At 40.7% G+C, this 24,705-nt stretch overlaps 2 protein-coding genes across 2 annotated transcripts; both read right to left on the bottom strand.

Annotated features, from left to right (window-relative positions):
• Positions 1 to 38: 38 nt before the first annotated feature.
• On the bottom strand, positions 39 to 12,726 carry LOC141758095 (sulfotransferase 1C1-like). The gene is made up of 7 exons (XM_074619195.1): positions 12,187 to 12,726; positions 7,241 to 7,369; positions 2,798 to 2,895; positions 2,542 to 2,668; positions 1,125 to 1,219; positions 866 to 1,046; positions 39 to 293 (listed from the first exon to the last, which is right to left on the bottom strand). The coding sequence occupies exons 1-7, from the start codon at positions 12,371 to 12,373 to the stop codon at positions 181 to 183; spliced, it is 930 nt and encodes a 309-aa protein (XP_074475296.1). The 5' UTR covers positions 12,374 to 12,726; the 3' UTR covers positions 39 to 180.
• Positions 12,727 to 12,879: 153 nt separating this feature from the next.
• LOC141758091 (sulfotransferase 1C1-like) lies at positions 12,880 to 21,618 on the bottom strand. The gene is made up of 7 exons (XM_074619192.1): positions 20,861 to 21,618; positions 20,202 to 20,330; positions 17,385 to 17,482; positions 16,134 to 16,260; positions 15,636 to 15,730; positions 15,377 to 15,557; positions 12,880 to 13,876 (listed from the first exon to the last, which is right to left on the bottom strand). Exons 1-7 carry the CDS (start codon positions 21,045 to 21,047, stop codon positions 13,764 to 13,766), a joined length of 930 nt encoding a protein of 309 aa, XP_074475293.1. The 5' UTR covers positions 21,048 to 21,618; the 3' UTR covers positions 12,880 to 13,763.
• Between the last annotated feature and the right edge of the window lie 3,087 nt (positions 21,619 to 24,705).

Here is a 24,705-nt window from a genome sequence, read left to right as displayed (position 1 = left end):
ATAAGCTGCAATAAAGTGATGATTACAAACTCATGTACTTGTATTGTGGAGCCCATTTTTATTGATCCTTTAAACGTACATTTGGATGGTTTTCCTCCGTATCTACAAATCAAGAGGCAAAGTGATTACAGTGTTTAACATCAAGGCTCAAAAAATATTTTTGTTTTGGCATTTAGCTCGTCAAATGTTGGTCCTGAATGGTATGTTGACATCCTTCATTTGCTTTTTGTAGTCTTCATCAAACGTCTTTGTTTGCTCGGGTGTGAAATGGTTTCTCCAGTCACCTACTATACCTGTAAAGAGAGAAGATACAGGAGAGAATACAACAGTGTTAGATATATAAATCAATTACTTTATATGTTGTGATTGGCAAATAACTGAGAAGCAAGTTCTTTCCCTAAAAGCATCTATTGTTGAACAGTAGGGCAACTAATGAATATTTTCCTTATCGATTAATCTGCCAATTATTTTCCCGATTAATTGATTAATTGGTTTATGAAATGTCCCAAGCTGATGTCTACAAATAATCCAAAATTAAAGAAAATCAAATTACTCCACTACAAGATAAAGAAAAACCATAAATAGAAAATTGTTTCAGAATAATTTTCTGCCTAATCGACTAATCATTTCAGCTATATTGAGCATAAAGTTCTCATAAACTTAAAAAAAAAACAAGAGCAAATTTAGCAAATCCAGGAACCTCTAGGGGGCGCCACCACACTGTATAATGTGAAGTACAGGGAGAAGACAAAATATGACACAATACAATAACAGAGTAGTGTGTAATGTCTTTGTGAAGCTTATAATGTTGATTTAAAGGAACAGTGTGTAGCATTTCGGGGGATCTTTTAGCAGACTGATGCACCTTTTCTCATGAAGGGGGAGATGGTCTGATCAAACATAGGTACTGGCATGAAGGAGTAGTTGGTCATCGGGTTCTCCTTCATGATCTTGAAGGACGTGAGCTCCACAATCTGGCTGATGACCTCATCAGAGATCGACAAGTCCAGGTACCTCATGATGCGCTCCACTTCACGCCGAGGATTCTGGGGAAGTAAATATGAGGTAAGAGTATGTATGTACAACATGCTTTTGGTAATACTAGGTGCATACGTTCTCTGTACCTCTTTCATGTCCTCATAGAAGAGGTAAAGGATATTCTTCTTCTCTCTCTCCAGCCAGTAACCTTTCACATGATCGTACCAGGAGCCCCATGCCACTGTAGAAACAGAATTCATATATATATATTCATATTACTCCCAGTACTGTAGAAGGTTTTAAGTTGTTACAAATGTTTTAATAATATTAATAAATATATTTATCTTTATATATCAATTATAAGTCATTGGCTTTTGGGTTGCCAGGTTGTGTCATTAATAAATCTTTTTTTTTTTTTTTTTTTTTTTACAAATTTGCAACAAGGTCTGCAGCATAGGTCTACAGTTGCACATGTTAGTAAGTTGCTAATAAATAGATTTTGTTCCATGAATTAAAGATGCTAAATACAGGATTGGGAGCATTTCTATTGCCTCTCAACGGCTCTCAACATGGCGACGGCTAAGCCGGGCAGCTCGCGGCTAACGGTGCTAACAGCGCTGACAGTGCTGACAGAGATAACGGTGTTAACCTGGGGGGAACCAGAGGGTGGGAGCTACGCCTCTGCGACGATGCTGTCGGTATGGACGGCGTTATCAGCTGTAACCGCCGTATGAGAGCAGTGCAGAGCGGCGGCCGTGAGTTACGCAGTGGGGCACACCCATATGCACTAAAAGCATGTCTGGCGGGCCCGGCGATGTCAACAAAGCACGGAGAAGCTCTGATTACAACACACACAGAGGGAAGGTGACTTCATTCTCTGCTCAGGTAGGCATTACTCATCTATATCTTTACATAGCAAATAGTTGTTTGCAGCTATATTAATGCTCTGGACATCGTATTTAGCACCTTTAAAGAACTACAAAAATCAAAACAAGTGTGATGCTGCAGCAGGTTAAATACCAGTTGAAGGGATTTTTCACAATCTGGCAACCCAAAAGATGTTATTAATCTCTTTCTGATCTGCAAAGCAATAGCTAATGATTAGCCTTTAGTAAAATTGCCTCAATAGAGAGTGGATATGGTTGATATCAACCATTTGATATACTATACCTGAGCATTTGCAACAGGATTGAAATGTAAGTATAAAAGTACACCAGTTGAAATTCTTTTGTAGATCTGAAGGAACATTTTCTTCTGATTGGCATCACCTTCTCTCTGCAGCCTCGCAGGGTGCTGCTAATCCTGTCATGATCATTGAGGCATACTAAGTTTCTCACAGGGAAAAACAGTGAGGTAAGGAAACCTTCTAAGGTGTCATGGTTTGTCATCCACCTCTTTTACATGTTTAAATTTGTTAAAATACATGAGAGCTTCTGGCTGGTGGAGTGGGTGAATGTACCAGTGTGGTGGTAGTTCAGTTCTGTTAGAAGCTTTGTGCAAACAGAAATAACCAGTTTGAATGAAGGTAAGATGACACTCAGGAATGTGATTTAATCCACTTACACTCTCCCCGCATGAACTTGGGCATGTAGCCCTCCCAGGGTCCTGGCTCAGGCGCGGTCAGATTCATACGGTCAAAGTAGTAGTAGCTCACCATGTTGTCTTTGGCGTTGCGTGCCACGTAGATAGTCTGTACACACGATCAGGAGGGACATATAAAAATGATTTACAACAATGCAGACAATGGGTAACTTAATGTGGCAGTAGCAATAAAATTCACTGCAGGATTTTGCTCTCAGTTGACTCAGTTAAGTCTTACCTTGCACTTGTTTTCCCAAAATGCAGGAGGCACCAAGTGGAAAGCAAGATGTGTCTTGATAATTCTTGGAGGATCCATGGTCTTCAGAAGATCAAGACCTGAAAGAAGTTCAGGAGAGAGGATATATGAAAGAGTTGAAACACACTTTTACATACTATTTCAGATTCCATGTAATGCTTATGTGTAAGTCCCACTAATGCACAGAGATGGACTACAGCTGCTTTATGACCGTCAACTGATTAACAAGATATTAATTAACAAACATATTTCTGAAAATGTCATATTAGCTTTTTCTTAAAGTCTAAGTTGCTACCATCAACCCTCGTAGGCCGCCATTTCCAGAAAAATAACTTCCTAGCACCAGACAAAAAGACAAAGTTAGCCAACTAGCATAGTCAAGCATCTAGCAAGGTAGCCAACTCAGGAGGTGGTTTTCTTTTTGTCTTTGATAGTTTTTATTTGTTTATTGCATGTTTTAAGAATGGATGATTTTTAAACCAGGTATATATTTTAGAGCTCACTCTGCCCTTTGACTCGTGCAATCAGAAACTCCCTGCAGCTGCAGAAAGGCACGCTCACCCGTGCAAAATTAACATTCGCCTCCCGTTCACTTCCATTCTATGCGATCTAAGGGGTGAAAAAAATGTGCTTCCTGTATCGAAGCAAATTCACATCTTCGCATTCGGGTGGACTTTTTCAGTTCAAATATTGCCTCGCCTGCATTTTGCACATGGTCGTGTCTAGAAGGTAACCCTGAAATTGCAAAAAACTCTTGCAAGACTCGCTGCCCGACGCCCTATCCTAACTTTAACTATTCGATGTCAATGCCGAACCTTAACCATCTTGCGAGAGTTTCACAATTACAGAACACCTGTTACCTTCTAGACACAACCCTGGCAAGGAGTCCGGCCACAACACGGGTGGACGGCCAGTGGTTGAACATTAATTCCCCTCTTTTTAATTGGACTTTTAGATTCCCTGCTTATTGTTATTGCTGGACTTTGATTCATTTTATCATCCTGTTTTAACTGTTTGTACAGACTTGTCCTATGGTATGTTTTGGTACAGGAGGTTGCACTTCACCAATGGGACCAAAAATCCAATAAGCATCCATCAAGGAGGACAAAATACTAGCATTTCACTTGTTTAATTGGCTCACATCACAATAGACATACGCTTATGCGTTTCAGCAAGGAGCCTTCTTCAGAGCGTTGGAGTATACAGATTCAGTTCATTAGATCTTGCTCCCTAGAGGGCGCTGTTAAAAAATGTTGGTACTGAAATTTTCAGAATTGGGGTCAGAGGTCACCTACAGGGTCATTTCAAGAGTAAAGACACTTGACATTAGGTGAGAGGACTTTTAATGTTTTACATGCCAAAATGTAAATATCCAGCTCTTCTGTTTCTCTTTTAGGCTTTAACACCATGTGTTTAGCTAGAGTTTAGATTTTTTCTAGGCTACATGTGGTTGTTAGCTTAGTCGCTAGCAAAAAATCCCAGTTGGGGATGCTTGTCACGTTCTCTTTGGGGTTGGTTGTCACATGTGACTGATAGTGAGTGACTGACATAAGGATGAGTTGAGTATTATTATATAAGAATAAAAAATGCACTTAAGGGAATGATTTTTCTCTTGATGCAGGAGATTTAGGTTGTTGTATTTCAATGAAATTTCACTTTTTAAATTCATTCTTAAGATTGCCTCCATGTTTTATTTTCCCCATTAAAATAACATAGGACCAACCCTCAATGTTGTCACAAGAGCACAAGACATATTTGACAGACCATATCTTTAGAATAAGCTTAAGGAGAGTAAGGTCACTCCATTTCTGCCTGACATGTTATGCTTTTATTACACATTGAAACGGAGTCTATTAAGGATACAGTTTTTGAGGGATTCAAATGAAAGTAAAAAGGGTGACGACCAACTCTGTTCTCCCCAAATATACACAAGGGCAGAGTTCACACACAGCTGGGAGTGGGATCCAATTATTTGGAAACCAATCACTTTTCTTTCGTTTACGGTATATTTTAGAGTATAATACATTTTTACTTCAACTATTTTTCTTGTATACTTGTGTCTTGGCAGCCAACTAGACTGTTGGCAGGCTATTAAAAATCCTCCATCTAGGTCTGACTGTCAGATCTCAAATCCAATTCCTGGAGGAATGTTTTCATTACAGCTTTTTTCTATAAACTAGTAAACCATAAACATTTCACTCAGTGCCAAAATGCCTAACCTGACCAACGGACAGGCTATGTAAATGTCAAGGGGATGTAGGATTTAATAATTTACAGTAAAAGTAAGGAGTTAAAGAGTCTTGGGCTCCAGTTTGTTCAGGTTCTTTAAAATCTGGGGAAGAGCAGCACGGGTCTCCAAGACCACTGGATTCCACTGTTATCAGGCCATTAAATAGGCGTTATCAGTTGCTATAAGCCCCATAGATGTGGGTCAGCAGGGGCCTGGAGCCCAAGATTCTTTAACTTACTCCCTATTTTTACTGGGTAAATTATTAAATCCTACGTGACATTTACACAGCCTGTCCGTCGGTCAGGTTAGGCATTTTGGCACTGCGTGAAATGTTTATGGGTTACTAGTTTATTGACCCTGTTTAAGATGGTAGAAACAAACTGTAATGAAAACATGCCTCCAGGAATTGGATTTGAGTTCTGACAGTCAGACCTAGATGGATGATGTATTTGGAAAAGATAGCTTAAGTTTTAGAAAAAACTAGTGGACACAAAGTGCACTTGACGATGCACTTACAGACGTAGGCAAAGTTGTTGGTACCCTTCCGTTAAAGAGAGAAAAACCCACAATGGTCACTGAAATAACTTGAAACTGACAAAAGTAATAATAAATAAAAATTTACTGAAAATGAACTAATGAAAATCAGACATTGTTTTTGAATTGTGGTTCAACAGAATCATTTTAAAAAACAAACTAATGAAACTGACCTGGACAAAAAATGATGGTACCCCTAGAAAAGATGTAAAATAATGTGACCATAGGGACATGTTAAACTAAGGTGTGTCCTGTAAATAGCATCACAGGTATCTTCAAACTTGTAATCAGTCAGTCTGCCTATTTAAAGGGTGAAAAGTAGTCACTGTGCTGTTTGGTATCATGGTGTGTACCACACTGAACATGGACCACAGAAAGCTAAGGAGAGAGTTGTCTCAGGAGATCAGAAAGAACATTATAGACCTTCATGTTAAAGGTAAAGGCTATAAGACCATCTCCAAGCAGCTTGATGTTCCTGTGACTACAGCTGCACATATTATTCAGAAGTTTAAGGTCCATGGGACTGTAGCCAACCTCCCTGGACGTGGCCGCAAGAGGAAAATTTATGACAAATCGAAGAGACGGATAATACGAATGGTAACCAAAGAGCCCAGAACAACTTCCAAAGAGATTAGAGGTGAACTCCAAGGTCAAGGTACATCAGTGTCAGATCGCACCATCCGTCACTGTTTGAGCCAAAGTGGACTTAATGGAAGACAACCGAGGAGGACGCCAAATCATAAAAAAGCGAGACTGGAATTTGCCAAAATGCATATTGACAAGCCACAAAGCTTCTGGGAGAATGTCCTTTGGATAGATGAGACAAAACTGGAGCTTTTTGGCAAGTCACATCAGCTCTATGTTCACAGACGAAGAGATGAAGCATCCAAAGAAAAGAACACTGTACCTAATGTGAAACATGGAGGAGGCTCGGTTATGTTCTGGGGCTGCTTTGCTGCATCTGGCACAGGGTGTCTTGAATCTGTGCAGGGTACAATGAAATCTGAAGACTATCAAGGCATTCTGGAGCGAAATGTGCTGCCCAGTGTCAGAAAGCTTGGTCTCAGTTGCAGGTCATGGGTCCTCCAACAGGATAATGACCCAAAACACAGCTAAAAACACCCAAGAATGGCTAAGAACAAAACATTGGACTATTCTGAAGTGGCCTTCTATGAGTCCTGATCTAAATCCTATTGAACATCTGTGGAAGGAGCTGAAACATGCAGTCTGGAGAAGGCACCCTTCAAACCTGAGACAGCTGGAGCAGTTTGCTCACGAGGAGTGGGCCAAAATACCTGTCGACAGGTGCAGAAGTCTCATTGAGAGTTACAGAAATCACTTGATTGCAGTGATTGCCTCAAACGGTTGTGCAACAAAATATTAAGTTACGGGTACTATCATTTTTGTCCAGGCCAGTTTCATTAGTTTGTTTTTTAAAATGATTCTGCTGAACCATAATTCAAAAACAATGTCTGATTTTCATTAGTTCATTTTCAGTAAATTTTTATTTATTATTACTTTTGTCAGTTTCAAGTTATTTCAGTGACCTTTGTGGGTTTTTCTCTCTTTAACGGAAGGGTACCAACAACTTTGCCTACGTCTGTAATTAAAGATGGTCAATACAATCACACACATACAAACATAACCACCTAAATACACACCTGAGGGGATGGGTGGTGGATAGAAATTCTCCAGGAAAGGAAAGCGGATGGGCATTGGGGCTCGTCTGCAGGCCTCAGCATCTCCGTTGTGAAGGAGCAGGTCGACTATCTCCTGGGTCCATGTGGTCCCTTATGTCCCAAAAACACAAATTAACACTGAGTGGAAGGAATAGGATACTTTCCATGTATTGAATCTCACCAGTTTGAGGAGAAACCCCCCCTTACATCCTCACCAAAATAACCAACACATTAACTCCTAGAAGTGAGTTCTTTTGTGTCTTTTCCGCTTTCTGACAATTTTACTGAAATCACCACCTTGAAAGGACAAACTTGAGGATTTTGGGGAAATTCTATCCAGCTAAACACTGTGTATAAAAAAAAAGATTTAAGGGAGACATTGATGTGAATTGTAGTTTCTGTTATGGATGTCCAAAAACTGTTTTTATTTTGGAATTGCTCAATTGTGAAGATTTTCTGGCAAAAGTTGTACTTTTATAACTGAGAGTTTTGTCTTACTTTTTGTTTTGTTTGGTCTCCTGGAAAATGATACACAGAAAAACACTTGTGTACATGTTTAATCTTATTATTTTTATTATAATGGCTAAATTCCATATCCACAAATGTAAATTCCCTTGATAATATAAAATGTTGCTATCATAAGATATAAAGGAGAAAAAAAAATGTTTTCAAAGCCCGGCACTCTTCCTGGGGGCTTGTGGGCTGTCAAAGTTTACACGATAATAATGCGTTAACGCAAATTCGTTTTAACATCAATAATTAGAATACAATAATATACATTGTTCTGCATAATGAGTACTTTTATGTTTGGTACTTTAAGTATTCAGATGCTAATATTTTTGCACTTTTACTTTTGAATGCAGGACTCTTACTTGTAACAGAGTATTTCTACATGCTCTGAGGTGTAGACATAGTAATACTGGTGTTATACTGCTGTTAAGTCCTTAAGCTATTCAGACACCTGAATGTACACAAGCATGGGACTAAAGTGCTCTGAGGTGTAGAGATAGTAAACTCCAGCAAAACGCCTGCTTCAAAACTCTCTCACATTACTCAAAAGGTACAGCCACAACACATCCATTTGGGGGAAATTCTATCCAGCTAAAAATTGTGTTTAAAAAAAAAGATTTAAGGTAGACATTGATGTGAATTATAGTTTCTGTTATGGATGTCCAAAAACTGTTTTTATTTTGGAATTGCTCAATTGTGAAGATTTTCTGGCAAAAGTTATGTGCTTTTATAACTGAGAGTTTTGTCTTGCTTTGGAGGAATGTGTTGTTTGGTCTCCTGGAAAAATTATACACAGAAAAACATGTACATGATTAATCTTATTAGGGCCCGAGCACTTCGTGCCAGGACACCGTGGACCCAACGGTGTCCTGGCACGAAGTGCAAGGAACCTATTGTTTTTCTGGGGATTTTAGGGCCCGAGCACTTCGTGCCAGGACACCGTGGACCCAACGGTGTCCTGGCACGAAGTGCAAGGAACCTATTGTTTTTCTGGGGATTTTAGGGCCCGAGCACTTCGTGCCAGGACACCGTGGACCCAACGGTGTCCTGGCACGAAGTGCAAGGAACCTATTGTTTTTCTGGGGATTATTATTTTTCCACTGGGAGATCGCGTTTTTGGGACCTTAGCCATCCCCAAAAACTCACCAAAAGTGGAGTATGCATCAGAACTGGTGGGAAATTCAATGTTCTGGAGTGACTGGACTCGGGTGTCTCCAGGGGGCTCCATAACGCCCCCTAACGTACGCAGTTTTTCAGAGAAAGTTTCTTCGATCTTCACGAAATTCAAGTATGTCATTGCTCACGCCCTCATATCTGGATTAAATGATTTTGAGATTTTTTCGGCAAACAGGAAGTCAGCGATCCTGGACTTCCTGCGTTTTTTTAAAATTTACGAACACATGTTTGAGGACTTTAGGATGCACAAAAACTCATGAAACTTTACACGCACATCCAAACTCGTAATTCCTTTGATTTAGTGGTGAAATTTTGCTTGGGCGTGGCATGTTGGCACTCTAGCGCCCCCTTATGTCTTTTAGCCTTTGAACATGCCTTTGACACCCTTGGGATACTCGAAAACTCATGAAACTTGGCAAAACGATGGACACCCGTAAACTTTACGTGAATGTAAAGCGATTGGGCTTTGCGTGTTTAGCCGGCTCCATAGCGCCCCCTAACGCGTTGAAATTGTAACTTTGTCAAAGTTGATCCGATATTCATGAAATTTGGTATGCATATCCCACTCATCATTTGAAACATATTCCTCATTGGGTTTCATTAGCTCCGCCCACCCAGAAGTCGGCCATATTGGATTTCATGTCATTTTTAGCATTTTATAGGACGCGTACTTTAACGAACTCCTCCTACAGATTTAATCAGATCGAGTTGAAATTTGGTCAGGACCATCTTAAGACCTTGAGGATGAAAAGTTATTAAAATGGTGAGTTTTCACTTAACGACCTGACCGTGGCGTGGCGGCCATTTTGAGCCATTCGCCATGAAATGGAAAAATTGATATCCGCGCTCCGGTTTCACCTACAAGTACAAAATTTGGTAGACAGATGTAAGATGTGGAGAGAAACAAAAAAGCCTCTTGGAGGTATGCCCAAAACTCAACAGGAAGTCAGCCATATTGAATTTTATGTGCGATTTTGCCCATTTTTCGCCCATTTCTGGGGGGTTTTGTAGGCCGCGTACTTTAACGAACTCCTCCTACAGATTTGATCAGATCGAGTTGAAATTTGGTCAGGACCATCTTAAGACCTTGAGGATGAAAAGTTATCAAAATGGTGAGTGTTCACTTAACGACCTGATCGTGGCGTGGCGGCCATTTTGAGCCATTCGCCATGAAACAGGCAGTTATTGTAACTCAACTGTACATAGTCCGATCTGCCCCAAATCTCTCAGGTATGATGGTGGACCACCATGATGACATGTATATGAAAAAATATACTCATAGCCCCGCCCCAAGACGTTAGCCCTGCCCCCTTTCATATCTCATGAACCGTTTATAGTAGAGTCTTGTGGGATGTGTCATATCACTCAGCAGAGAGTGGGTTAACCCTAACTCAACTGTACATAGTTCGATCTGCCCCAAATTTCTCAGGTATGATAAGGGTCCAGTCCTGATTATATGTAAATGCAAAAATATAGTCATAGCCACGCCCCCTACACATTAGCCCCGCCCCCTTTCATAACTCATGAACCGTTTGTCGTAGAGCAGGGGTCTCAAACTCGCGGCCCGCGGGCCAATTGCGGCCCGCAAGACGATATTTTGTGGCCCCCACCTTGATATGAAAGTTTAATGTTAGTGCGGCCCGCAAATTTTTTTTTTTTTTATAAAGTTTTTTTTGGGGGCATTTTTTCATTTTTATTGACAGGACAGTGGATAGAGTCTTGGAAAGGGGGGAGAGAGAGAGTGGATGCGGAAAGGGCCACAGGCCGGATTCGAACCCGGGCCGCCGCGGTCAGGACCAAGTCTTGTTACATGGGCGCCCGCTCTACCAACTGAGCTAACCAGGCGCCCTCGACCCGCGAGTTTTATGTGAATGGCAGTTTGCCGTTGAAGGTCCCTTTATTGCGCGAGCCCGAGCTGAACGAACCTACCAATCACAGTGGGGTATATGGCTCCCGGGGACGGGCAATCGGCCGGGCTTGATGCAAGCAGAGAAACATTTCACAACAACTGTGGCGGCGCCCGTGTAACATCGCATAAGCTTGATTAAAGCTTGATTTATACTTCTGCGTTGAATCGACGCCGTAGCCTGACGTGCACCTCTCCAGAAATGTAACTACACGTCGCGGCGACGCAGACCGCAACAGCTGTGATTGGTCCAGTCTCTCAGCGATGCTGAGCGGCCAGGACCCCGGACAACCACAGAAAGTTCTACTTCTCTCTGCCTCCATCTTTTCAATGTTTGTTCACACAAATCCACTCAGATATATTTTCTCTTTTCGGCGTTGCAGTAATGTCAGTAAAAGTTCTGTGGTTCAACAGTTATTAGCTCCAACTCCGCTCAGTTTCTGTTTGTAGTACAAGAAGAAGAAGGAAACTCATAGAGACGCCGCCGCCAACTAGCGGTTTGGTGGTGTAATTGCAGAGCAACACAAACACAGCAGGCACAACTTTATTGCGGAGTGACACCAAGTGGAATGAATATATATCTTGTCACACAGCCCCAATCATGTCTTTTTCAAAGCCTGCAGTGAAGAGAAAGGTTGGTGACGAGCACAGACAATTTCAGGAAAAGTGGGAGACGCGATAGAGGCCATGTTCAGAAGAACCGTTCATGTTCTTCAATGTTCCATTAATGTTCAGGACAGTTCATGTTCAGAAGAACCCATTCAAGTTAAAGAACTGTTAATAATGACGTTTGAGAAGATTGTTTTTTTTTTTAACAAAGCTTTTTTTGTGGAATACCTGATGCGGCCCAGCCTCACCCAGACTCTGCCTCCAGCGGCCCCCAGGTAAATTGAGTTTGAGACCACTGTCGTAGAGTCTTGTGGGAGGTGTCATATCACTCAGTAGAGAGTGCCTGTTTCATTGGTGAAGGTTATGCCCGCCCCCTACACATTAGCCCCGCCCCCTTTCATAACTCATGATCCGTTTGTCGTAGAGTCTTGTGGGAGATGTTATATCACTCAGCAGAGAGTGCCTGTTAAGTTGGTGTTGTTATCCCCGCCCCCTACACATTAGCCACGCCCCCCTTCATAACTCGTGAACCGCTTGTCGTAGAGCCTTGCGGCAGGCGTCATGGCGCTCGTCAGAGTTTCGGTTTCACGGTGCCCGGCCGCGTCGGTCGGCGTCCCGCCAGCAACCCCGACCCGCGAGGAGGGGCGAGGGCCCGTTCATCGCTGCTCGCAGCTTTAATTAGGGCCCGTCCAAAACTGATTACTCACGTAGACCTGAACTGAAGTACCTGCTTTGGGGTAGGTGGCGATGAGGACGTCTGAGGGGTCAGGACTGAAAGCCCAGATGTCGTCCCAGTTGTTGGCGATGTAGCTCTTTAGAGGAACCCCTTTGATGGAGATGAGAGGGAAGCGGGTGAGGGATGGGCTCGCCTTCAGAATGGCTTCGGTGAAGGACAACTGTTCTTCCTCCGACATGACTGACAAAAGTTGCGTTAGTCGAGAAAAATCAGTCAAGAATCAGGAGCCAAAATTTGATTGTAAAAGGGCTCAAGAGAAGCCGGTATGTTGGTTCTTCCTGATGTCCTGTCTTCCGCAGCTCCTCTCTCAGCTAGCTTTTGGTCCTCCTTTGTCAAATATTTACTTTTTGAGTTGCTTTTGTAGGTTACACCATTTGTTCCTCAGGGCACCAAACAGCTAGCATCGGCCCTGAGGCTCCTCCTTGATCAGTGTTTAAACATCCTTGTCACCCTTTTTCTATCTTTGTAGAATAGAGTGCAGAACCTCATTAGAATTTAAAGCAACCTGAAGCTTGAATTTTGAGCAAAGTTAGATGAAAAGTCTAAACTGTAGTTTGTTTACGTGTGAATTTACAAAAGTGAACAGAGAAATAATTATTAAAAAAACACATTATTTGCAATCAGGCCGGACAGAGCTGTAGCTTAACAGTAATGACTCGGTCTGAAAGGAATTAAACATGCAGACAGGATGTTTTTGAGAGAGTTTTGCGAGGAGATTTAAAGAGATAACATGAGGAAATAAGCAAAAGGAAATTACAAAACATACACAGATGCAGTGTGTTAAAGTTTACAGTACAAAATGCAGGTTTACAGCATGAACAGTTTACCAGCATGTACAGCCTCTGGTTGGTTGATTCAAAGTTACATTGGCAGCCAAGTAAGCAGTAAAATCAGACCTGGCACTGGACCCACTGTTGTGACTAAAGGGCATGCTGACCTCTGTTATTATTTTACAGTGTCAGTGTGACGATTGAGAGGTTACTCATTTTACAGCTAAACAGTACACTACAAGATGTTTCTGAAAACATTATATGAAAGAAATAGGCATTACAGTAACAGAATATTGATTCATATTTGATCAGCGCTGCCTAGTTTGACTGCTTGATCAGAGTTTGTGACCGACTGACAGCTGCTCAGAGATGGCAGGCTCCAGCTCGGCTCTGATTGGTTGTTTTCCTCCAGTCTGTGAAATCTTACATATACCATTAGGAGCACAGGAGGACACCGGAGGACACCGTAGGACACAGGAGGACACAGGAGGACACATGATTTTTTTCAGATTACCTGTCTCATGCACTACTGTCAGGATATGGTGACCGTTTTATAAAAATATTTTTTTTAATCGTATTTGCTCCATTTATATATATATAGTTTACGTGATAAGCTGCAATAAAGTGATGATTACAAACTCATGTACTTGTATTGTAGAGCCCATTTTTATTGATCCTTTAAACGTACATTTGGATGGTTTTCCTCCGTATCTACAAATCAAGAGGCACAGTGATTAGTGCTTAACATCAAGGCTCAAAAAATATTAGTATTATTTTTTTGTTTTGGTATTTAGCTCGTCAGATGTGGGTCCTGAATGGTATGTTGACATCCTTCATTTGCTTTTCGTAGTCTTCATCAAACGTCTTTAATTGCTCGGGTGTGAAATGGTTTCTCCAGTCACCTACTATACCTGTAAAGAGAGAAGATACAGGAGAGAATACAGCAGTGTTAGATATATAAATCAACCAATTATTTTCTCTATTAATTGATTAATTGGTGTATGAAATGTCCCAGGCTTATGTTTACAAATGGTCCAAAAATAAAAAAAAGTCAAATTACCACACTACAAAATAAAGAAACGATGAGGCAATTACCAAAATAGAGTCAGATTAATTTTCTGCCTATAAACTAATCAATTAATCGACTAATCATTTCAGCTATATTGACCATAAAGTTCTCATAATCTATAAAAAATAACATAAGCAAGGGCAATAAATCCAGGAACCTCTAGGGGGCGCCACTACACTGTATAATGTGAAGTACAGGGAGAAGACAAAGTATGACACAATACAATAACAGTTGTGTGTAATGTCTTTGTGAAGATATAATGTTGATTTAAAGGAACAGTGTGTAACATTTCGGGGGATGTATTAGCAGAAATGGGTTGTGTCACTCATTCACTACTCCCTACTCACTAACCGGGTCATTTTCTCAGCGACATCATTGCTGTCGCACAATTAAAACGTGACAGATTAGCGTCTGCTGCTGCTGGTAGTCCATCCATAATAAATACTGATATGTATTTTTGTGTGTGATGCGCTGCTCTGCTCACATTAAATAAAAAAATTTTGCACCACAACTCATGGATTCGTCTTAATAACGCTGCTCTCTTTCCTCTCGTCCGTCTGCTATTTTCCTTCAGCGCAATGCATGATGGTATATAGTGCTCAGTTAATAACATCATTGTCTACTACTTTTCACGGTGCATTGTGGGATACATTCAGTCCACTATGTAGGATATAATAATTGTCATATATACATTCGGACAGCACTAAAAAATGGAAAACTCACTGTATAGTAATCACTTGAAACTAAGAATAATTTCAGTTTTCGTTAGCTTTGAATGAGCCCTTCATATCTACATAGGGAGCGGGTCCTCTACACAGAGTCCGCCATGTTGCTCCACCATGTTTCTAGAACGGACAAACCAAACTCTGGCTCTAGAGAGAGCCTTTCACATTTTTACGTTACCTGAAGGCCACCGTAGTTCTCCAACACGCTTGTGAAACTGCGGTAACGTGAGCAGCAGAGTGCAAAACCGTGGTACCGCCAACAGCCGTCTGACTTCCATTGGTCCTAAAGTAGTGTTATTATGGTACGGACGGCCGGCAAACAACGTTACCACGGTTTTGCACTTGGCGGCTCACGTTACCACAGTCTTAGAAAGGTAGGAGAGAGCGTAGGAATACTCAGCTGGTTGCAATCTGCAACCACACCACTAGATGTTGCCAAATCCTACACACTGTACCTTTAATAGGAGTGGGACGAGGTGTTCATGATATTGTATTCACCCACTGCAGATCAATCAACCTATTTGAAACATTGGTACATGTCTTGCCCTGCTCATTTTTTTTGTATTATTTTGATCAATATCTTGTTTCTGTATCAGACTAGGGGCAGACTGATGCACCTTTTCTCATGAAGGGGGAGATGGTCTGATCAAAAATAGGTACTGGGATGCAGGAGTAGTTGGTCATCGGGTTCTCCTTCATGTTCTTGAAGGACGTGAGCTCCACAATCCGGCTGATGACCTCATCAGAGACCGACAAGTCCAGGTACCTCATGATGCGCTCCACTTCACGCCGAGGATTCTGGGGGAGTCAATCTGAGGTAAGAGTATGTATGTACAACATGCTTTTGGTAATACTGGGTCCATACGTTCTCTGTACCTCTTTCATGTCCTCATAGAAGAGGTAAAGGATATTCTTCTTCTCTCTCTCCAGCCAGTAACCTTTCACATGATCGTACCAGGAGCCCCATGACACTGTAGAAACAATGAACAGTTAATCCACTTACTTTCTGGGACAGGACTGCAGGGAATCTGGATAAAATGTCCATTTATTAACAACCTGCTGATATTTACAACTGCTGGCTTGATGTATTACTGCAATAGTCCTTATAAACAACATTTCTAATTGCAGACGTCCTGGGTGCAATTAGTACCAGTGAGGTAAGGAAACCTTCTTCTAAGGTGTCATGGTTTATCATCCACCTCTTTTACATGTTTAAATTTGTTAAAATACATGAGAGCTTCTGGCTGGTGGAGTGGGTGAATGTACCAGTGTGGTGGTAGTTTCTCGGTTCAGTTAGAAGCTTTGTGCAAACAGAAATAACCAGTTTTGAATGAAGGTAAGATGACACTCAGGAATGTGATTTAATCCACTTACACTCTCCCCGCATGAACTTGGGCATGTAGCCCTCCCAGGGTCCTGGCTCAGGCTGGGTCAGATTCATCTTCTCAAAGTGGTAGTAGCTCACCATGTTGTCTTTGGCGTTGCGTGCCACGTAGATAGTCTGTACACATGATCAGAGGGACATATAAAAGGGATTTACAACAATGCAGACAATGGGTAACTTAATGCGGCAGTTGTGTTTTTTTCCCATGTGACGAAGTGACAAATGGGGACAACATTGGTCCTGTGATCCAGGCGGGAAGAAATTCTTTGTAACAAAGGTCAACATGTCACAGGACTCTGTTGGCTGTGGGTACTCATGGCCGCACTTCACCCTTAAATGTTAAACTATCCACACACTCGCTGTAGAATCAAAACGGCCGCTAATCTGGTGTGTTTTCAGTGTAATGATGCCGCTAAACGGGCTTTAATGTAATCGCTCGAGTAATTACATTACAGCCCGTTTAACAGCTGCCGGCTGCAGCGTTCTCGTTCAAAACTGGACCAATTGTCCCCATTAGTTACTTATGGCACATTTCCACCAAGCAGTCCAGTTCAGTTTATTACAGATTAGAACGGTTATTTTTGCGTTTCCATTAGCAGAAGTTGTGGATGGTCTCAATAGAACTATACTCCATTCTTGATCCCAGTTCAGTCGAGGTTGCAAGCAAGCTGCGCCGATAGATGGTGGAGCTAAAACACTGCAGACCACTGATTGGTCACTAGCGTGACATGTGACATCTTGCACAAACCCAACATTTAGCCCAACTTCCGCCAATAGCGACTGCAATTTTTAATTCACTCAACACAGATTTTAAAACATGGCAGCTCGCAAAACTACACCGCTACACTTGACACATTACGTTCACTACGCCGTACAATTGACGAAGTGCAGATCCACTGTTTGTTTGCTGTTGAAATGATTCAGTGTTGAATCACTGCAGTTGAAGATGATGTCGTTGTCGCTACGGCGATCAGCTGAGAATCCCGCCTACACTGAGGGAGTACTATCTTCTGTTGAAATATAGAGAAAAGGACCTGGCACCAAAAGTGAGTCGAGTCGAGCAGAACCGTACCATGCAGGGGCTTTTTAGACACAAAAACAATAGGGTAGAAAAATACCGAAGTTACCCTTTAACCTCTCACCCCATTTACGTGCATTGTATCACGAACCTTATCCCCTATTGTTCAGTGTGAAGCAATAAAATTCACTGCAGGATTTTGCTCTCAGTTGCTCTCAGTTACCTTACACTTGTTTTCCCAAAATGCAGGAGGCACCAATTGGAAAGGGAGATGTGTCTTGATAATTCTTGGAGGATCCATGGTCTTCAGAAGATCAAGACCTGAAAGAAGTTCAGGGGAGAGGATATAAGAAAGAGTTGAAACACACTTTTACATACTATCTCAGATTCCATGTTATGTTTTGTGTAAGTCCCACTAATGCACAGAGATGGACTACGGCTGCTTTATGACCGTCAACTGATTAACAAGTTATCTTTATGCTAGCTGTAGCTCCATCACTGTACAGACATAGAGTGGTATCTTCTCATCTAACTCTCAACAAGAAAGCAAATAGCCTAAACATATTTCTGAAAATGTTTTTACCTTTTTCTTAAAGTCTAAGTTGCTACCATCAACCCTCGTAGCCCGCCATTTCTAGCAAAATAACTCCACCTGCTCGCTGCCTAGCACCAGACAAAAAGACAAAGTTAGCCAACTAGCATAGTCAAGCATCTAGCAAGGTAGCCAACTCAGGAGGTGGTTTTCTTTTTGTCTTTGATAGTTTTTATTTGTTTATTGCATGTTTTAAGAATGGATGATTTTTAAACCAGGTATATATTTTAGAGCTCACTCTGCCCTTTGACTCGTGCAATCAGAAACTCCCTGCAGCTGCAGAAAGGCACGCTCGCCCGTGCAAAATTAACATTCGCCTCCCGTTCACTTCCATTCTATGCGATCTAAGGGGTGAAAAAAATGTGCTTCCTGTATCGAAGCAAATTCACATCTTCGCATTCGGGTGGACTTTTTCCGTTCAAATATTGCCTCGCCTGCATTTTGCACATGGTCGTGTCTAGAAGGTAACCCTGAAATTGCAAAAAACTCTTGCAAGACTCGCTGCCCAACGCCCTATCCTAACTTTAACTATTCGATGTCAATGCCGAACCTTAACCATCTTGCGAGAGTTTCACAATTACAGAACACCTGTTACCTTCTAGACACAACCCTGGCAAGGAGTCCGGCCACAACACGGGTGGACGGCCAGTGGTTGAACATTAATTCCCCTCTTTTTAATTGGACTTTTAGATTCCCTGCTTATTGTTATTGCTGGACTTTGATTCATTTTATCATCCTGTTTTAACTGTTTGTACAGACTTGTCCTATGGTATGTTTTGGTACAGGAGGTTGCACTTCACCAATGGGACCAAAAATCCAATAAGCATCCATCAAGGAGGACAAAATACTAGCATTTCACTTGTTTAATTGGCTCACATCACAATAGACATACGCTTATGCGTTTCAGCAAGGAGCCTTCTTCAGAGCGTTGGAGTATACAGATTCAGTTCATTAGATCTTGCTCCCTAGAGGGCGCTGTTAAAAAATGTTGGTACTGAAATTTTCAGAATTGGGGTCAGAGGTCACCTACAGGGTCATTTCAAGAGTAAAGACACTTGATATGAGGTGAGAGGACTTTTGATGTTTTACATGCCAAAATGTAAATATCCAGCTCTTCTGTTTCTCTTTTAGGCTTTAACACCATGTGTTTAGCTAGAGTTTAGATTTTTTCTAGGCTACATGTGGTTGTTAGCTTAGTCGCTAGCAAAAAATCCCAGTTGGGCATGCTTGTCATGTTCTCTTTGGGGTTGGTTGTCACATGTGACTGATAGTGAGTGACTGACATAAGGATGAGTTGAGTATTATTATATAAGAATAAAAAATGCACCTAAGGGAATGATTTTTCTCTTGATGCAGGAGATTTAGGTTGTTGTATTTCAATGAAATTTCACTTTTTAAATTCATTCTTAAGATTGCCTGCATGTTTTATTTTCCCCATTAAAATAACATAGGACCAACCCTCGATGTTGTCACAAGAGCACAAGACATATTTGACAGACCATATCTTTAGAATAAGCTTAAGGAGAGTAAGGTCGAGGTCATTTCTGCCTGACATGTTATGCTTTTATTACACATTGAAACGGAGTCTATTAAGGATACAGTTTTTGAGGGATTCAAATGAAAGTAAAAAGGGTGATGACCAACTCTGTTCTCCCCAAATATACACAAGGGCAGAGTTCACACACAGCTGGGAGTGGGATCCAATTATTTGGAAACCAATCACTTTTCTTTCGTTTACGGTATATTTTAGAGTATAAATACATTTTTACGTCAACTGTTTTTCTTGTATATCTATGTCTTGGCAGCCGATTAGACTGTTGTCAGGCTATTAAATAGGCGTTATCAGTCGCTATAAGCCCCATAGATGTGGGTCAGTAGGGGCCTACTACACCCACTAGTAGGTTTTATCATGGCAGGCTTTTCACATGGTAGATCATCGAAAGAAGGTGTAAAAGAACACAACAGCTACCTCGGCTGTAGTAATTATGACAGGAGTGGAAGTGAGGTGCCGTAGACAGTGTGAGACTCCATTAGTGGTGGAGGTTGGAGATGGATGGAACACAAAACACAGGGTTTTCACTCAGGAGTGTTTGCATCCCATGTGAAACCTACATGTGTAGTTGTCTTTGTGTTTGTCGTTATTTTAACCCAAAATACAATGTTTTTCCCTAAACTTAACTAACTGGTTTGTTCTTGCCTAAACCTAAAGAAATATTTTTGTTTGTGTTCAAAATGTGACATTTCAGTCAGTTTTACAACATGTTAGAACATGTTGCTTTTAAGTTTCACTTTTGGATTTGAGTTCTGACAGTCAGACCTAGATGGAGGACGTATTTGGAAAAGATAACTAAAGTTTTAGGAAAAACTAGTGGACACAAAGTGCACTTGAAGATGGACTTAATTAAAGCTGGTCAATACAATCACACACATAACCACCTAAATACACACCTGAGCGAATGGGTGGTGGGGAGAATATCTCCAGGAAAGGACTGCGGACAGGTGTTGGGGCTCGTCTGCAGGCATCAGCATCTCCGTTGTGAAGGAGCAGGTCGACTATCTCCTGGGTCCATGTGGTCCCTTATGTCCCAAAAACACAAATGAACACTGAGTTGACGGAATAGGATACTTTCCATGTATTGGATCTCACCAGTTTGAGGAGAAATCCCCCCCTTACATCTTCACCAAAATAACCAACACATTAACTGCTAGAAATGAGTCCTTTTGTGTCTTTTCAGCTTTGTGAGAATTCCACTGAAATCACCACCTTGAAAGGACAACCTTGAGGATTTGGGGGGAATTCGGTTCCCCTTTATTGCTTTTCTGGAAGAAATTCATATCAATTTGAATGTTAGCCCTCACTCTTCAAGAGGATAGGTCTGAAATGGTTACTGGTTTGCTTGATCTAGTTAATTTACTTTTTCAATGTTTTTTTGTTTGTTTTTGTCAGCTTCAGGTGCTCATCATGTTCTGCAAACACATTCTCACTCCCAATTCGGCAAATACAGCAGCTTCTACACAAATACGTCATCTCTGCACCACTCTATAAAGTTAAGGAAATGTATTCATAAATTCTATCCAGCTAAAAACTTTGTTGTGAACTGAAGTACCTGCTTTTGGGTAGGTGGCGATGAGGAGGTCTGAGGGGTCAGGACGGAAAGCCCAGATGTCGTCCCAGTTGTTGGCGATGTGGTTCATGAGAGGAACCCCTTTGATGGGGATGAGAGGGAAGCGAGTGAGGGAGGGGCTCGCCTTCAGAATGGCTTCGCTGTAGGACAACTGTTCTTCCTCCGACATGACTGACAAAAGTTGAGTTAGTCGAGAAAACCACGAATCAGGAGCCAAAATTTGATTGTAAAAGGGCTCAAGAGAAGCCGGTACGGTGGTTCTTTCTGATGTCCTGTCTTCAGCAGCTCCTCTCTCAGCTGGCTTTTGGTCCTCCTTTGTCAAATATTCCCGGTTTGAGTTGCTTTTGTAGGCTACACCATAGATCCCATCAATCTGCAAATATCCTCCTCCTAGATCAGTTTTTAAACATCCTGTCACTCATTCATTATCTCTTCTATGCGACTACCAGCCAGGAATTGATTAGTTTGGTCTCCTCTTGATGTTGTCTTCTGGTTTTTCAGCCTCAATCCTCTCCAACATCTGACAAAACAATCCCCCCTTAACTCCCCGCTGAAGCCTAAGTGCTTCAGAAAATGTGTTTCTCTTCACCCTCTTTCTATCTTTGTAACCTGGCCGTCTGAGTGCTCCTTGTACCAGGTTCTTCTGTTTCTGCGATCACTGGAATTTGCACAGGCAGACCTACACTAAAGTGCCCTTATGTAACATTCCCAGTTACGTATGACTTCCACTTTTGCTCACAATACTATCTAAACTGTAATTTGAGGAAGGAACAAGGGCGGGTCTTACAACACCACAGGGAGGCAAACTACAATCACACACCAACAGTACAAAAGATTGATTGAACATTGCTCAACAAATGAGGCTTGAATCTGTGTCAATGTTTCTTATTAATAAGATCTTTTTTTGTGAGAGACAGAAAACATGTTGACACTCTCCAGCTGAAACATTTAGACCCAAACTTTTACAGTAAAAATGTCAGTAAAAGATAACTTAAAGATAGCTTTTATAAGCTTGCAAAGTATAGGAACGTTTTACATTATGTAGACGTGCAGCTAGACATGAAAGTTGAGCCAGAAGCAGTTTGTTTAAAAAATACATTCCAGGAATTCCCTCTCAATTTCCTGCTGAAGACAGAGACAATATTTTCACTGAAAATAAGCTCAGCGTGACAGTTACCTCATTAAGCTTTCTATGATTTTGAATTGGACATGCAGACAGGATGTTTTTAAGAGTTTTGCAAGGAGATTTAAAGAGATAACATGAGGAAATAAGCAAAAGGAAACAAGTTTTGAAATTACAAAACATACACAGATGCAGTGTGTTAAAGTTTACAGTACAAAAGGCAGGTTTACAGCATGAACAGTTTACCAGCATGTACAGCCTCTGGTTGGTTGATTCAAATTTACATTGGCAGCCAAGTAAGCAGTAAAAGCAGACCTGGCACTGGACCCACTGCTGTGACTAAAGGGCATGCTGACCTCTGTTAATATTTTACAGTGTCAGTGTGACGATTGAGAGGTTACTCATTTTACAGCTAAACAGTACACTACAAGATGTTTCTGAAAACATTTTTTGAAAGAAATAGGCATTAAAGTAACAGAATATTGATTCATATTTGATCAGCGCTGCCTAGTGTGACCGTTTGATCGGAGTTCATGAGTGACTGACAGCTGCTCAGAGACGGCAGGCTCCAGCTCGGCTCTGATTGGTTGTTTTCCTCCAGTCTGTGTAATCTTACAGATGCCATTAGGAGCACCGGAGGACACAGAAGGACACATGATTTTTTTTCAGATGACCTGTCTCATGCACTACTGTCAGGATATAGTGACTGTTTTATAAAAATAAATTTGCTCCATTTCTACCCACTGCTGCTTTAAGTAGAAATCCTGACAATGCACACATCAAACAGCAATACAAATAAAGAAGACATATATTATAAATAGAAAATATGTATTTGCTTGACCTACAAAAACACTAAGATATTACACTTCAGATATTGCACGTTTACTGAGTTGTATTGGCTCTATATACAAGTGATAAATAAATAGTGGAATAAATATGCACAAAGGAATAAACTGCAGTTGAAATGTAAACATCTGTAGCATATATACATACAAAAGGTGCAGTTGAAATGAAAAACCCCAAAGAATACACATGAAATTCTTTTGTTTTCTGGTGAACATTTTGTTCACCTCTGGTTGGCATTTACTGCAGTCTGCAGCCTTGCAGGGTGCTGCTGAACTCCTCATGGCCACTGGAGCATGGTAAGTATCACTAAGTAAAACAGTGAGGTGAAGAAATAAAAAAAATTCTACTATCTTTTTTAAAAGCTTTGTACAAATAGTAATAACCTGTTTGATAGAAGGTAACTCAGGAATGTGATTTAATCTATTTACACTCTGCTCGCTTGAACTTGGGCATGTAGCCCAAGGCTCAGGCTGGGCCAGATTCATACAGTCTAAGTAACTCACCAGATTGTCTTTGGCATTGCGTGCCAAGTATCTTTACACACAATCAGGTGAGAGAGATGAAGACAGGATTTACACAAACAATAGAGAGAACTGGTAACCTGATGCTGGCATTGTACTGTGAAACTTGATAACTCTGCATATGGGCTGAGAAGCACAAAATACACAGAGTTTTAGCAACAGCTAGTGGACATACATTGCATTTGAAGTTGATATTCTGGAGACAAGTCGCTGGGGGAAATAAATAGGAGTGAGGTGGAAACAGCTCAACTCAGCCTTTACCTCAGATATAAATTTAAAATCCATATATTTTGGAATATTGTACAAAGTCAAATGTCAGTAAATGCAATGGCATATATGTAAGTATAATCCCATACTTCTGGGAAGACCATTGCTGAATGATTACATGAATTTAAAGGAAGACACTACAGGTGAATAGAGTAAAACATTTAATCAATAGATATCACCATGAAACTACCCCTCTTGATTACTTACATTAAGCCAATTATTTTTTGCATTAAAAGTGAGACATGATCTTATTAAATATGTGCTAATTTGCATACATTTCCAGAATAAAAATCTGAACACTTATCCAGTGTTCAGATTTTTGAAATGAGGAAGGCACTTGCAAATGGCAAGGTAGTACGCAATGTAAACCATACTTTGGTGTTTCATTTTTTTACCTCTTTGCTCAAGTTTTCATTAAATTTCTTTTTACAAAATTAACCAAAATACTGACAACGAGGAAGATCTTGGGTAGATAATAATGAGAATAAATAGCCTATGAAACCAAATTTAAATTATACCCTCTAAAACTAAAAAGAAATCAGGTTTGAATTGAAATCAAACACTATTACTAAGCCAGGTTCAAAATTCTTGTTTCATTTTGTTGACATATAAGAGTCAAAGGTTTTGCAGAAGGAATTTGTTATTTATTATCTTTCCATAAATCAGAAAATACTGTCAACAGCCATAAAAATGAAATGACAAAAAAAATTATAAATAAATAAATTTAAAAAATCAGGCCATGAATGATATATGAAAAAAACCTATGTGAAAACCATAGACTGTATGGTAAAAAACCTTCAGAATATAGATAGGAATGAAACTGGAAAGATTGGTGTATGTAAGTGCTGCTGAAGTGGAGATTTATGGCTCAGAGCAAATCATTTTGAGAAAATGTCCATTAAAGGTATTGTAAAAGTCCATACATGAGGTAAAACATTTTAACTACTAGATATCACCATCAGAATCAGAATCAGAATCAGAATCGTGTTTATTGCCAGGTGTAAGAGGTATACAATAGGAATTTGCTTTGGTTTAGTTGGTGCAAATAAGCAGTATAATAATAACAAAAG

The sequence above is a fragment of the Sebastes fasciatus genome, chromosome 20 (genome assembly GCF_043250625.1).
Source record: "Sebastes fasciatus isolate fSebFas1 chromosome 20, fSebFas1.pri, whole genome shotgun sequence".
NCBI lineage: Eukaryota > Metazoa > Chordata > Actinopteri > Perciformes > Sebastidae > Sebastes > Sebastes fasciatus.
The sequence above is the reverse complement of the archived record's forward strand: the minus strand, read 5'-3'. Positions and strand labels throughout refer to the sequence as shown.